This window comes from Colias eurytheme, chromosome 2, assembly GCF_061535395.1.
Source record: "Colias eurytheme isolate Ceu_HAF_F1 chromosome 2, ilColEury1 Martin Lab GWU primary, whole genome shotgun sequence".
Classification (NCBI taxonomy): Eukaryota; Metazoa; Arthropoda; class Insecta; order Lepidoptera; family Pieridae; genus Colias; species Colias eurytheme.
The window spans coordinates 5,375,606-5,390,984 of NC_142981.1; the positions used below are offsets into that span (position 1 = coordinate 5,375,606).

The 15,379-nt window shown below is 32.2% G+C and overlaps 2 protein-coding genes across 6 annotated transcripts in view; one reads left to right on the forward strand and one right to left on the reverse strand.

The window, feature by feature from the left end:
- Window positions 1-721: 721 nt before the first annotated feature.
- On the reverse strand, window positions 722-9,231 carry LOC149910333 (CDK5 and ABL1 enzyme substrate 2). Of its 4 annotated transcripts, none has more exons than XM_090112563.1 (9): window positions 8,760-9,231; window positions 8,586-8,692; window positions 8,293-8,443; window positions 7,952-8,212; window positions 7,411-7,446; window positions 6,292-6,418; window positions 5,910-6,103; window positions 3,345-3,552; window positions 722-3,078 (listed from the first exon to the last, which is right to left on the reverse strand). In XM_090112563.1, exons 1-9 carry the CDS (start codon window positions 9,101-9,103, stop codon window positions 2,938-2,940), a joined length of 1,569 nt encoding a protein of 522 aa, XP_089968689.1. In that variant the 5' UTR covers window positions 9,104-9,231; the 3' UTR covers window positions 722-2,937. The 4 variants fall into 4 exon arrangements, with proteins under 4 accessions (XP_089968689.1, XP_089968674.1, XP_089968667.1 ...); XM_090112548.1 differs by having other exon boundaries at window positions 8,293-8,476; XM_090112541.1 differs by having other exon boundaries at window positions 8,293-8,476; window positions 8,568-8,692.
- Window positions 9,232-11,003: 1,772 nt separating this feature from the next.
- LOC149910334 (E3 ubiquitin-protein ligase MIB1-like) overlaps window positions 11,004-15,379 on the forward strand; it is a 116,475-nt gene continuing 112,099 nt past the window's right edge. The window contains exons 1-9 of one of the 2 annotated variants that reach the window (XM_090112738.1): window positions 11,004-11,210; window positions 11,321-11,516; window positions 11,736-11,932; window positions 12,125-12,292; window positions 12,532-12,639; window positions 12,954-13,139; window positions 13,733-13,888; window positions 14,256-14,412; window positions 14,756-14,928. In XM_090112738.1, the coding sequence (XP_089968864.1) occupies window positions 11,100-11,210; window positions 11,321-11,516; window positions 11,736-11,932; window positions 12,125-12,292; window positions 12,532-12,639; window positions 12,954-13,139; window positions 13,733-13,888; window positions 14,256-14,412; window positions 14,756-14,928 (1,452 nt within the window). In that variant the 5' untranslated portion in view covers window positions 11,004-11,099. The remainder of the gene's footprint in view (window positions 11,211-11,320; window positions 11,517-11,735; window positions 11,933-12,124; window positions 12,293-12,531; window positions 12,640-12,953; window positions 13,140-13,732; window positions 13,889-14,255; window positions 14,413-14,755; window positions 14,929-15,379) is intronic. The other variant, XM_090112743.1, reaches the window with a different exon arrangement.

Sequence of the window (15,379 nt, forward strand, 5' to 3'; positions counted from 1 at the left end):
AAAAAATAAATAACAATAGGATTGTATAAATAAATAATAAAAAAAAACATTATCTTCTTCTTACTCGTATCACATGAGTAGAAAGACGGAACAGAGACTAAGCTTCTTAAGAACGTGCAAAATTGTTACCTATTTTGGTAGGGTTGTCACAATAGGTTAAGACAAATTAAACAAAACTACCTACTACAACCCAACCTAGGTATGTACACACTTACAATACATACATACATACTTACAAATGCTAAACTTGTAATAATAATGAAAGGTAAAAACACACCGTGTACAATTCTCATCTTATTAAAAAAGGACCTAATAAAATAAACGCAAGTAGGTACTTACTTGAAAAAGTAATAATCAAAATATTTACTCACCTATTGTACTCCTTGAGATAGTTGAAGTATGATATATTTTTAGTTTTTCTACTATTATTCATACACACAGTACAATAAACAACCATTTTTGACAATGAAATATTACGTTTTATATTAAAATATTCAAACTTGCAAGTTGCAACTAATAAAACAAACAACGTGCGTCGTATCAACCCTGAGACTGTCCTATGCCTGTGCAAGCGCAAACCGGTTTTTTCCAGAATCGCTGCGTACGCGACAAGCGGCCTGCGGTCACACACACATGCCCCGCGTACTTGTAGTAGTGCAATCGATTCTCGCGTTTGTTTGAAGCTTAGTCTCTGTTCCGTCTTTCTACTCATGTGCTCGTATCCTAGTTGGTTTTAATAAACTCAAACAAAGAAAGAACCATCTCAATGAGTGTTAAAAGTTACAGTTAGTAGGTACCTAAAATTATACTCAAGTACCATTTCTTAGAACCATTGTCCATAGATACACCTAAAACACACCTGTATTTTTAAAACCCTTACAACAATGTTAACAATTTGACATTAAAGCATAACAATTCTGGGCACTTTTCTTCTGATAATTTACGGTAGGAAATGCAGTTTGAGTTGGATAAATTTAAATTCAGTTGAAAAAAGGAGAAAATACTTAAATATGGACATCACTTCCACGGCGATGCTGATGGGAATGTTACTTACTCTGTCGCCTGAATAAATTTATTAATACATTAAGAGACAACAATATTATATTCTCGATTTTATACTTATTTACCAAAGCTGACTCATCACAGACCAACATTAAATGTAAGTATATATCATACTATAGACAATTTTATGTATAATAATTCGTAGTTTGTAACGTATGGACTATAAATTATAATACAATAATTACGATTATAAATTTACATAAATTGTGCATATGATCATGATATGATCATACTTTTCCTAAAAATACGTCTATAGATACATCATTGTGCATTTAACTCTGTACAGTTATTCACTACATGAATGATTTATCTATATTTTCATTTCTTATTCTTAACAATAGCACAAATTACATGTTACTAAAATACGTTACGTTAATAAACGTAAATAAAATCACACAATATTTTAGATACAAACATAAATCATACTCGTTGCATCAATACAATTAAGATTAGAGATAAAAGCAAAGCAATTAATCAAACGATAATCAATTAATTTAATAGGACAATATAATCTAATCAATAAAGTACAATAATTTAATACGTTAATTTTCTTTGGCCTCGTTTTTAGCTGAGCAAGATACTAGATATCTTAAAAAAGTATTTCATAATTACTAATTAGGTCTAGAAACGCACCTCGAGGTGTACTAGCGACTTACTATTTCCCTGTAAAGTTATCAGAAATATTTGTGAATATTAGCCGATGGGTCTTTCTAGTTCTCCATAATAGAATTCGGAATTATCTCCATTACTACATTAAAAGACATGTGAATTCAACATTATGCTACCTACTTACGTAAAATTTCGTTTAAAACTTTGAGACAAATTCTAATAGAAGTGGAACTAAATACAGGGTGTCCCAAAAAGTAGTGATGAACGGTTTTTTTACGGGCCCTTGAAGTGGTGAACATACTGGGTAATTTTATCTTTCTTGGCATTTCTTTTTTTTTATTCCATTCAAAGATGTAACGATAGTAAATGTTACCATACTGAATTGGCCTATCTTTCAGCTTAGCACACAAAAAAAAATCAAGCAACTAGCGCAATAATTGACGTCACCATGAGTGAAAATATCATCGTACTCGGCGATAGGTGAAAAATTGAAAAAAACGTCATAACTCCGAAAATATTAAAAAAATAAATTGCATAACATACATGGGGGTGATTCGGATAGCCCTCCAGGTCCTCTACCTCCCAGCTTCCGTTCATCACTACTTTTTGGGACACCCTGTATATTTTACTATAGATAGATAGTGCTGCTACATTATTTGTAACTGGCTACACAATGACACTGTCTTAAAAATTACATATAACACTAAACATGTTAAACATGCTCAATCTAAAGAAGAAAGCATCAATTAGTAATTGCTTTTCTACTATATTGATAAAAATCACACATCTTTTTGCTATAGAGCTCATAGAAAGACGCAATGATATTAAAAATAAAATGATGTAGATAGTTTACCAACAACAACATTTGATCTTCAGAAATTACACACTAACGCAGACATAAAACGTCAAAGTAAGATGGCATGATACAACTATCGTGAGCGAAAAAGAGACAACTTAAGGGTAATTAGTCACATTTCAACCTGTCGCTCCCGGAGCGCTAATTAGTGATTTCAACTGAGTGACTTTGAGAACTTCACTCATTGGTGAGATGTATCATGTTTCCAATAATTAAAATAATTCTTTCTGGCATATCTGGCGTTTTGCTTGTTTTTGGAGATTCCCTAACCCAACTGTTATCTTCATATCTTCATCTATACTAATCATCTATACCTATATCCAAGCGTTGGCCCGCAAGTTGTCTACAATACTGGCTCGCCTGCGGTGGCACGTGCGCAGACAGGGCTCGCAGGCCAGCCGGCGCCAAGGTCACGAGTCGTGCAACAGCCGCTGGTAGTGCGGGAACACCTCGTACGGGGGCACGTGGAGACCGAACTCGAGCGCCACTAGCACCGCAAACTCGAACTTCATTAGGTCTTTTCTGTTCACTCTGAATGTTGTTTCGATACGCTGGAATAAATAATGTTGAAATATTTTGGTTGTTTTTTTTTGTAAATGCCACTATTGATTTAAATGTGTAAGTACATTGTACCTATATCTTAAAAGGACACTCAATAATTCATGAACAAAGAGTGGATTAAGAAGTGATAATTTAAAGCAAGAATTTCAATATCGAATGCCAAAATTTATGAATATGTTTGTAATATTTTTTTATAACTTTTATTTTTACTATACTTATATTATATAAAGAAACTCTATAATTAATGTAAGCTTACCTCTATTAGCGCTTTGAGCATTTCACCCTTAACGTCGTTAAGTTTGGCCGACAACAACAAACAGGCGCCAGCGCACAATTTCCTATTGTCCTTATTTATTAGATTAGCTAATATCAACTTTTCGAAATAAACGTATGCTTGGGCGACGGAAAGCAAATCGATTCCACCACTGTCATGTTTCGCTATCTTTCTCATCTCTTTCTTGATGCTGCAAAATAAAAAAAACAGTTAACACAAAGTGAAAATAATATAGTTTCCTACTGTACAAACCCACTCTAGAATAAAATTAAATGACACGTTGAAAATGTATATCGATAACAGACAACAGTAAATTATTATTTACTGTTGTCTGTTATCGTATGTTTTGTAAATCACAATTTTTTTTATCTTTGTACATAAAAAAAATTGTGATTTACCCTCACAAAATTTATCATGCTCAAAAAAAAGCAATCAAATGTATGTTTGGTCGGATAAAATGAATTGTTGAAGTAAAACTTCTTTAGGCGCGACTAGGGAGTAACTCAGATTTATTTTCTGACGGAAGTAACGCTTACTATAGTCTGCGTAGTTTCCGCCATTTAAAAATAATAATTCTGATTGGTTGTAAGTATATGTCATATACTACACGCTTCTTGACTTATACGCCAGCTAGTGGCAAATATCATAATCAATTAGGATTATTTATTTTCAAATTTTCAAACGGATCAATTGTGAATAGCAAAGTGAATGAAAAATTCAACAGTTTTAAAAACATTATTTTAAATTGCAAAATTTTTTGAAAATCTCTAAATATACTTGTTTATTTATTACTTTTAAAATAAGTAAATTAAAAATAAAAATAAACATGTTGCGGATTATAATCAATCTATTTTAAATATTGCTGAAGACAAAGTAGTATCCATAGCAACAGATATGTATATAGGTTGTCATTCAGTTGAACAAGAAGCATATGTACGCCAACAATTTCATAAAATGTCAGTTATTGATACAGGAGGATCGCCTTATGAAATCATATTAGTTCTTAACAAATTTTACATTATTACAACCAATATTGATGTATCTGATGGCTTAGCCAACGGTTGTGTTGGAAAGTTAGTGTATATTGAACGTGATGACAGTGATAACATCATACGCTTATGGCTTGAGTTTCCTGGTAAGATAGGAGAGAAAATTAGGAAAAAAGCTGCCCATCATATTCAAACTCTAAACATTAGTAGAACAGCAGTCCCAATTTTACGAAGATCGTCATCTGTACCAATGAATAGAAATAAGACAATATTTGCAAAGAGAAATCACTTTCCATTAGTATCTGCTTGTGCGCTTACAATACATAAGTCTCAAGGTGGTACTTTTGATCAAATCGTTTATGAATACAATAAAAGTCACAGTCAGCAGCTGTTATATGTAGCATTATCACGAGTAACTGATATAAATGGATTGTTCATTGTCTCAAACACCGATGACAACAAATTTTATCATGGAAGAAAGCGTCCAGGGGGAATAGTTGATTTACAGTGTGAATTTGAAAGACTTTCAAATTCTCGCCTAATAACACAACAGGAAGAATTATATAACCTTGTAAATGAGAGTAACATTACACTATTTTCCTTCAACTGCCAAAGTTTACGTGCTCATGTTTCTGATCTGAATGATAAAGTATTAAAAAGGTCCACATTGCTGTTATTTTCCGAAACTTGGATGAAAAATGACGAACAAATTCTTATTGAAAATTTTTATTGCGTTACCCAATACAAACAACCCAACTCAACTGCTGGTGGAGTAGCTGTATATCATTCATCTACAGATACACTGAACAATGTAACACCAATTCAAAATATTTCACCAACTATATTATCACAAATTTCCGATGAGGTTTCACAAATTGGTGACATCGCCTTGGTTCGATGTGTTAATACGAATGACCAACCTGTGATTATCGTTGTTATTTATATTTCTACAAATACTAGCCTGACAAATATCATAAAATTTATTCATCAGCAATTACTTCACTTCACAATTGAAGGTTCTCGACTTTTAAATAGTAATTATCATGAATTACCGATGATTCTAACTGGAGATTTTAATGTTAATTTTCGCTCTCAGGAATCTCAGCCGTTAATTGATTTTTTAGAAGAAAAATTTGATTTATCTATGAATACTTCTCGACTTCATTCAACAACGCGTTTCGGTACAACGATAGATGCTGTATTTTCAAGAAAAGTAGCAAATTTAGAGAGTAAAATTTATGTTTCACATTATAGTTACCACAAACCTATAATTTCGTACGTAAGAAATTATGATGACATTCAATTACCTGTTTCGAATGAATAATATTAATATAACATTTAAATAATCTTTGTAAAGCACATGAATAATAAATATAATTAAATTATAATATAATATTTATTTATTTAAGTTAATATTTAATCATTTCAGTTATATATGTCGTCAACGCCAAAGAAGTTTTACTTCAATCGCGCGTAAAGGTTACACGCACACACTTTTTTTTTTAATGTTACTGTTATTTGTTATTCTTTATAAAATATTTAAAATACATCTATGTACCTCCTCAATTTGCTAAGGGTCAACTTGATGTGCGGGAATTTTTCCCTGAATTTGTCATTTAGTTCTTTCTTCAAGTCCTGAGGTCTGACGTAATCAATTATTGACGTCATATAAGATGTGAACGTGAGCAGAGTCCTGTGCTTCCCCGCTATTAATTCAGGATCGTCAAGCACATTCGGACAGTAATGCACAGCCTGTAAAATCGAAATCTATCTTGATGATTGTATTTATTTTTATTCTATCGGCTTCAATAGCAGAATATGCGGAAATAAACGAAAAAGTATTTCCCAGAATATTAATAATTTATTTTTATTAAGTAACTAAGGTATAACTGGAAATCTAAGAGGAGATAAAAAGAATGAAAAGATACTTTTTCTTTTACCTTTGCACTTCCATATTTTTGTGCTAAAAGTGCCTCTTCATCCCAATCGAAAGTTTTGTTTTCAATCGACGAATGTGGAGGAGATGACGCTATTGTGCTCCTTTGAGCTGATTCATAAGAAAAACACCTAAAATAATAAAACATGAATTTATTACAAAAAAATAAGATGTAATTAAAAGAATATTGCCAAAAAATTTTGCAGTATTCCCTCACTTACAAGCGTGGCACTATTTCTAATCAATACTTAAAGTGCATGCAATAAGCTACTTAAAAATAACTAAACCGCAGAAAGGGGTGAAAAAATGACCATTTAAAAGTGCATGCAAAACAGCCATGCCACCAAGAGCCAGATAAAATAGTTAAGTGAAGAAATTGAAATGTTGCTCATTTGTTATATTATGTTTTTAATTTTTATAACCTTGCCTCAGTATTGTAAAAAAGTTGAATTGCAGATTTTTTTTAATTTTTTCTAATGTGCGTAGCTTGCGCAGTGCGTCATAATAAAATGAATTGTAAAAAGTAAATAGGGAAATAAAAATACCTTCATCAAATCTAACAAGTCATTTGGACTTGACTAAGAATAAAATGAGAATACCCATATTCATATCATATGATAACTGTGATATTTTAGTTGATTTTTGTTTCATTGGTTACTTGTAATGAAAATAAATAAAACTACAAAAATTTAAAATACATCGTTATTAGGGTAATTTAGTCTAGTTCTAAATAAAAGTGTTAAACCATAAAGAGAGCAGTAAAATCTAAATCAAAAATTTGTATATACATAAATATAAAATTATTCATTACTCATTAGCAAAAAAAAATTTAGGAATAATGATGTGAGGACTGTGTCTGACTTTAATTTTTTTATTACACTCAATGATGAGCTAAAAATCGATTTTTGTAACAAAGCCCAAACAAAGATTATTGAATGATCATATTGGTCAACAGCAAATGAGAATCCTATCTTAATTGTTAATGTTAATCAAATAATAAAACATATTAAACTATTTACATTATGCTATGATTTATGATACAATATTCCTACATTATTATTTACCCTAATTACCCATATTAAAATGAAAAGTGTGAATATTAACATAATTTATTTCTTTTTACCATTGTTTATCCTTGTGCCTCGTCAATAACTTAGTCCTGAAATTTAAATATGATAGAAATGATATGAGATGGAATGTGACAGAGTCGAGACAATCAACAAACAAGTCAGATGTTCAAAAGTAAAACATAGAAAATATGAAGAATAGATTGCTATACTCGATATTTATTAATATGCACTCACATTTTAAAGTTAATAATTTACTATTATCACAACATAGTAAAGAATATAACAAAAAATGCATTTCACATCAATATGTTCCAAAAATTAAGAATACACCAATGCATTATACTATCTTAAAACATATGTGTTGTGTTTGTAAAATATTTACCTCATTTTTGTTTAGTGAAAATTATATTTTAGAAATTATATACCAAACATCAATAATCTAAGACAGTAGAATGAATTTTATATTCAACCACATGTATATGAGAACATGAAAATGAATACAATATGCATGAATATGAAAAGATATACCAGGATAACATGTAAACATTGACGTTATAGCATGCCCAATGATCTGGCAAATAAATTCAGTTTTACCTAGCTATTACATGAGGGTGCCGATTGAGTACTTTCCATGAGGCCTTATCAGTAAAATCGGCTTCATACATTTTCCTATACTGTTCCCTTGTGCATATTCTTGAAGGTACCAAGAGTTTGGAATATGATATATCTTGTCCATGTTCCTCACGTTCCAACCCTAGTAAGTCAAATGGATCCACACCATTGTCAGTTATAGCAGAAAGTGGTCTTGGGCCAGATGTATTTCTTCGTCTGACTCCATCTTTCCTCAAGTCAGATCTGTAATAAAAATTATTGTTTAAATTGCATTACACACATTAAATGGCTGAGAAGTTGATATAAATAATTAAAAAAAATACCTAGCACATCTAGTAGTCTTTGAATAAGGTATTGTGCTGAATATAGCACATGGAACTCCTTGTGAAGGTGTAAATGCAAGTCTTTCGTCTTTAAATGATACTCCCTTGGACCCACGAAACAGCTTGAACTCCTTGGTATAAGTTTGATTTTCTGGAATACAAGTGCTACTGGTTCTAAGACGACCTAAAATAATAAACAATAATAAAAGAATATTATTGTAAATTATTTTGATTTGCAGTTAAATTTTTGAATGATTAATAAAACATATATTTACACTGTATAAAAATGTTACCAAAATTCAAACTTTCTGCACTACTTTTCTCTTCTTGTGTGCAAGTTTTCCGGATGCGAAGTGATGGGTGCCTATCCTTATACAACTCAGCATTTCCAGAAGAACACCTATAAATAAAACATTGTTACCTATGTTACAATATTTAAGGCCTATCCACTCATTAACATCACATACCTTTCTCTAAACGAATTATTACAAGCATTCTTTACGGGGGTCATGTGTGCGAACTCTGAATCTGAATTCAATGAATGGTTATCACTTCCCATTCTATGCAAAGGGCTGCATTGCGGCATTTTGGTCCCACTGCGGATTTTGTGGCGCGTAACATCTTTTTCATTATGATTCGCAACATTCTTTACCTTAGAAGCAGAATCACATTTATCAGTTTTAGACGACTTGTCTAAAATCTGGCAGAGCTCAGTATCCTTAAATGAGCCATCGAGGGAAATGTTAGAAAGAAAAGTAACAGCAGCTAATCGTCTTCTAGCTTTTTCGTACTTATTTCTGTTATGAGACATTTTTTAATTCAGCTTTTATGTTTATTTGAACAAATTTAAATTATAGTATGAACTATTTTTAATTAATCATTGCGAAAAAATGTAACAATCATAGAATTATGAACTGATTCTGATTACAATAACTTGAAGGTCGCAACAAAAAATCAAAATGATTATTGGAACGTCAAAATCAGATGTCTAATGTCAATATACTTCAAAATACCACAGTCCTATAAACAATGCCTCCAAAAATGTTGTAGATTTCACAGAATACCTAATAATGGAAGACCTGTAGGAAGACCACAGGGACCACAGGGAAGACCATAGAAATCTAAATAACAAGACAGGGAAGACCTAATCTATACCAATCATAAAATTGGATTGTCTTTTTGTAATATTAAAATAACCATTTAATACTAAAATATACTTACTATTTGTTCCGGATTATCTCTGGAACGGCTTAAACTACTTTGACGGGACTTTTCCTGATATAGGGCTACGTTTTATTTTGATTTTTCAAAAGGATAAGGAACATGATTACATGAGGATTCAAAGGAAAAACGTTTACGCGGATGAAAGTGTGGGATGCACGTTAGACTGTATGATGAATGAAATATATCGGTATATTTCCAATAACTAATTCATCATGAATCATCATAGGCTGTTTTCCAATTACAGAGCATAATGCGACTCAGTGGCGCACAATGCTGAATTATGCTGAGTTGGAACATTCAACGTTAAGCATTATGCCGCATAATGCGCTCTAGTGCTGTAATTGGAAAACATGGGTAATGTGCAACATTATCCCTTATTAAAACGCTGGGAGCTATACTTCCCACGTCTCAGATTGAAGTAAATCGTGTTTTATTTTTATATGCTTAAACCTAATGCAGTGTAATATGTATCTACGCAATCTTAACACTTTAGAGAACTTTTTTTCATGGAAACCCTTTTCAGAGAATTATTACATGTCATGGTCAACACACGTCAAAGTCAGGTGACGTGATTTTGCAGCCGAAAACGACCATTATTTTTTAGTTTTTGGTGTAGTGCTCAAAAAAAATTAGATAAGTAGATTTGAGTTCTAGCTATGTAAAGTAGACTATATTACGGTTGCGTGAAACGTAAAAATATGCCCAGAATCATTCGTTTATACCTTGGTAGAGTCGATTGAAATTAAGTCTTTAAGTGGGAAGATATCATCCCAGTGTTCATCACTGCACACGACATTCGGAAATTCTATATATAAAATCTGTGTGTCTAAAAAATCTTTTTTAGTTGGTATATGCAACTTATTTATTGTTATTCGTTATTTCCTGATCAGATAATTAGAAATCTCAACTCAATACATTAGTATTTACCTATTGTTTTTATTTTGTTTTAGAAAAATGCCATTTTTATGTTGAAGTCATTCATTTTTCAATTCCCGAATTCTTCCCTCAGTAAAAGAAACTTGCATTGATGAGTACTTTCACCTCCTTTATTAAAAAACTTGATCTTTATAATTTTTTACGATAACATTAAATTCACAAGTGGAGTCAGGGCAACTAACTAGTGTTTTAAAATATTGATGTCTGGAGTGGACACTGGGAGCTATAGTTCCCACCTTTCCAAACTTTTTACAACAGAGAACAGATGACGGGATATATACTTCCCACCGAAAAAAGGGTACTTCCCCCCCACTAACCCCTTTTTTGTGTGTATTTTTGAAATCTACGACCCAAAATTACCCAGGAACGTATCTTATTTTTTTGTTAGCTCTTCCACAGGCTCGCGTTTGAATAAGGGTTATTGTTCTAAACATTCTCCCTCTGTGGTACATAAATAAGTAAAAATAAAAAAATGTTATGTATGAAATTTAAATGTCATCTGTCAAACAATTGTAATGTCAAATTGAAACGTCAGTTTTAGTTTACAAATGCCAAATGCCAATGCTAATTCTCAATATTGTGTATACGATTAAAGTTTGCTTTTATGTCGTTTGCCTAAATATTATTATATTAGTCATTTCCTGAAAATGGAATCAAATGTGGCAGGAGCTACAACATCGTCAAGAGCGACTAGATTTATGATGGAAGGGGTAGGAGCTCGTGTAATACGAGGACCTGATTGGAAATGGGGCAAACAGGTAGAGTATATTTTGTAGTTATTTCTATGATATTTTATCATTATATTTTTTAAAGCATGCAATGAACATTTAGATCCTTAATATTTCCTCTAAAATTTCGCTATTTTTAGGATGGAGGTGAAGGACACGTAGGCACGGTACGCAATTTTGAATCTCCGGAAGAAGTGGTAGTAGTTTGGGATAATGGAACCGCTGCAAACTATCGATGTTCAGGAGCATACGACCTGCGTATTCTGGACAGTGCACCCACAGGGGAAAAACACGACGGTACCATGTGTGATACATGCCGCCAACAACCTATATTTGGTAAATGTTATTTTATTTCAAATAAGATTTTCTCCAATAGTTGGATATTTATTCCAGTTATATAATTTGTATTTTAAAGTTAATTTAAAATGTTGCCTATAAATCATTACTACATTACAGTAATAATTATATGAAAAATATATTACATGTGTAAAATTTTGGAATGCTATGTGTTGTCCTTTGTTTTTTTTTTTAATTAATTTAATTTGAATTTTATAGGTATTCGCTGGAAATGTGCAGAGTGTAGTAATTATGATTTATGCTCAGTCTGTTACCATGGAGATAAGCACAATTTGAGGCATAGATTCTATAGAATAAGTGCACCAGGAACAGAGAGATGTCTTGTAGAACCAAGGAGAAAAAGTAAAAAGCAAGCTGTTAGAGGAATATTTCCTGGAGCTAGAGTTGTTAGAGGGGTGAGATTTTACATCTTTATAATTGATGTGCATTATTGTGTTCTTAAATTTTAATGGCAAGGATATATTGAATAATAATGATTAGTAACATATTTGTTTGCTTACATTACAAACAATGGTCCACAAGCAATATTCTCTTCACTTTTATTAGTGAAGTACCAATGAAATTAATAAGTAAATTTTTTGTATAAGGTTGATTGGCAATGGGAAGACCAGGATGGTGGAAACGGCAGGCGTGGAAAAGTAAATGAAGTGCAGGACTGGTCTGCAGCCAGTCCTCGCTCAGCTGCTTATGTAATATGGGATAATGGAGCTAAGAATCTTTATAGAGTTGGATTTGAAGGCATGGCAGATTTAAAAGTATGTATTCATTTGTGAGCGTATGTTATATTTGTAATATTTATATTTTTTATGCCATTTTTTGGAAAAGTTCTATGTTTCACAGGGGCCTTATTTTATTGTGTTTAAGAAATGTTATCATTTCAATGTCCATAATTCTGTAAAGAAGAGTAACTTGGAAAGTGAAAGTAAAATTATTTAAATTCAATACTCAGCATTTTTAATCAACATTATTTAACATTTCGTGTTTTCGTTTATAGGTAGTGAATGATGTAAAAGGTCAAAATGTTTATAAAGAGCATCTGCCTCTATTGGGGGAGCTTGGACCTGGTAACACAGGGCCCCATGGCTTGCAAATTGGAGATCAGGTGAGTTATTACATTAACCTTTACTAAAGTAAGTCAATTCCTTTCCCATTGCTATATTAATAAAAATATCTATAGAACTTTTAACTATGTATTTTTTTTAATAGAAACTTAATGATAGGAAGCTCCTTCTTCTCTTAATTAATCACTCTACCCAATAAATAGACTTCACTAATGGCCATATGATATGGGTAGTGAAAGCTAATTAAAGCTAAAAAAAACAATTAAATAATGGCATTTAAACTGACAATACTTCATAATAATTTTACATACAATGTATATATCAAATCAAATATATATAATTTCTCTCATTAAAGGTCAACATAAACCTCGACTTGGAGATAGTACAGTCACTACAGCTTGGCCACGGAGGGTGGATAGATGCAATGTTCGAATGTCTGAGTACAACTGGTACTGTTGTGGGTATCGATGAGGATCATGATATTGTGGTTACTTATCCAAGTGGCCATCGGTGGACGTTCAATCCTGCTGTGTTGACAAAGGTAATTTAACATTTTCCATAATTTTTGTGTATGTATTAATAAGTCAGTGATTAACGTGCTTGTAAATTCATGATGCACAGTGGTTAGTCCCGAAATATGTTTTTGGATCCGGTTATAAATAATTAAATGAATGCACAAACAACAGATGTGTAGATGACACAGTAGATTGAGGGCTGATTTTTCAATCCTTGGTTAAAACTTATTCGTCAAATAATGTATGAAACTACCATTGTAAAAACGTATTCTAATTGCCCATATTTGACAGTTTACGTGACATTTTAATATTATCGTGTAATACTTTATTGGATGGATAAGTTTTATCCAAGCATTGAAAAATCGGCCCTGAATGTCATAAAAAATTATATTCATTAAATTTTTGAAAATGTTTTGCTTAAATTTCTATATAATAAAAAGAAATCGCTCAATGTATAGCGAAAGCGACGAATTTGGTATTCATATTTTAATCGTTTTTTTTTCAATAATGTGTTACTGTAATATTTCACTAGCCCGAATATTAAAAATGTTACGTATATGACAATTACTGTTAATTTACTTTAACATCACGACTCCTATAAATAAAAAAATGTTCACAGGTGTGCAGTGCAAATATGAGCGCTTCGACGTCCGGCGGCAATACTTCTGGCAGTAGTGTGTTTGCAGTCGGCGATATTGTTCAAGTCTGTTCTGATAAAGAACGAGTGAAAGCATTGCAACGGGGGCATGGGGAATGGGCGGAGACTATGGCGCCTGTGAGTTGACATTTTTCTTAGGGAATAAGAAATTTGTTTAGGGAATATTTTGGTTTTAATCAAATGGTAGAAAAAATGGACGCGCGTCTTTTTGTACCTTACAATATTTTATCGATGGAACGCGACCTTTGTTGAATTTAATATTAAGTTTTTATAGTAGGAATAGAACAACATTTAGGAATGATAAAGTTTTAAAGTTTCGAAATAAAATCACGGGTGGTTGAGAGGCTAGGTGATTTCCCGTTATGGCAAAAAAATGATATCGAAAATAATGATTGAATTTTTTCTGTTCATATAACAAATAAAAAAATGTATATTTTGAACTGAAATTATCGAAATATACCTTAATGTCAACAATTCTTTACAGACCCTTGGTAAAATAGGTCGCGTGCAACAGATATATCACGACAACGACCTTAAAGTGGAAGTCTGTAATATGACCTGGACATATAATCCGAATGCAGTTACTAAGCTTGTTTCATCTGATGGCAGCCTTCCGTATTACTCCCCTGGTGAGTTCAGTGGTGAGAAAAAACAATGTTTTACATATTATTTTCTAATTATATTATTGTATTATCTATAATAATTAATAGTACTATTTTTGCCGACCCGCAGGCAAAATCAAGCTCATGTTTTATTCTGATAATATTACTGTAAAGTTACATCTAAAAACGTACAGTAGTTTTTTTCGTGAAAGCGTAACAACTAACAAACATACATAATTCTCACAAATATTCGAATTAATGTTAGTAGGATTAGAGGGCTGCTTGTCCCATTTTGAACAGTGATAAAAAAGTAGTTTTTTTATCCATCGAGTTTTAAAGTTATATCGAATTATAATAATAAATCCATCGTGTTTATTAACAGGTGAGCGTCTATCCGTGCTGCTGAAGCGGTTGTTCGAGTCGCACGGCAGCGCGAACGAGGAGCTCGTGAAGGCGGCGGCCAACGGCGACGCGGCGCGCTGCGCGGACATACTGGCGCGGGCTGACGCGCAGCCCGACGTCAACGGCGTGTACGCGGGGCACACCGCGCTGCAGGTACACTGGTGTCATCAGTATTATCAGTTAGAATGACTGGATAACTCATACGTGGTTAAAGGATAATTTCCATGGTAATTAAAATCACTTGTACTTATTTTTAACTTTATATTTTATAAAACCATTCTGATGCGTAAAGACAAAAACCGATACCTGAATGTTATTGAAAAAAAAGTGTGTGCGTGTAACCTTTACGCGCGATTGAAGTAAAACGCACATGTCAATATAACCTTGTTATTGAATATTATAAAATGTCGCAATTGTCAGAAAATTTATTTTTAATTTACTTATTTTAAAAGTAATAAATAAACAAGTATATTTAGAGATTTTCAAAAAATTTTGCAATTTAAAATAATGTTTTTAAAACTGTTGAATTTTTCATTCACTTTGCTATTCACAATTGATCCGTTTGAAAATTTGAAAATAAATAATCCTAATTGATTATGATATT

Excerpts from the sequence above, each read along its gene's own strand:
- LOC149910333 (XM_090112541.1), bottom strand. The coding sequence starts at position 9,103 with ATGTCTCATAACAGAAATAAGTACGAAAAAGCTAGAAGACGATTAGCT. Across the intron at positions 6,419-7,410 it reads AGGCACAAGGATAAACAATG|GTGTTTTTCTTATGAATCAG; the intron begins GTAAAAAGAAAT and ends TTATTATTTTAG. Across the intron at positions 3,079-3,344 it reads TGCTCAAAGCGCTAATAGAG|CGTATCGAAACAACATTCAG; the intron begins GTAAGCTTACAT and ends TATTTATTCCAG.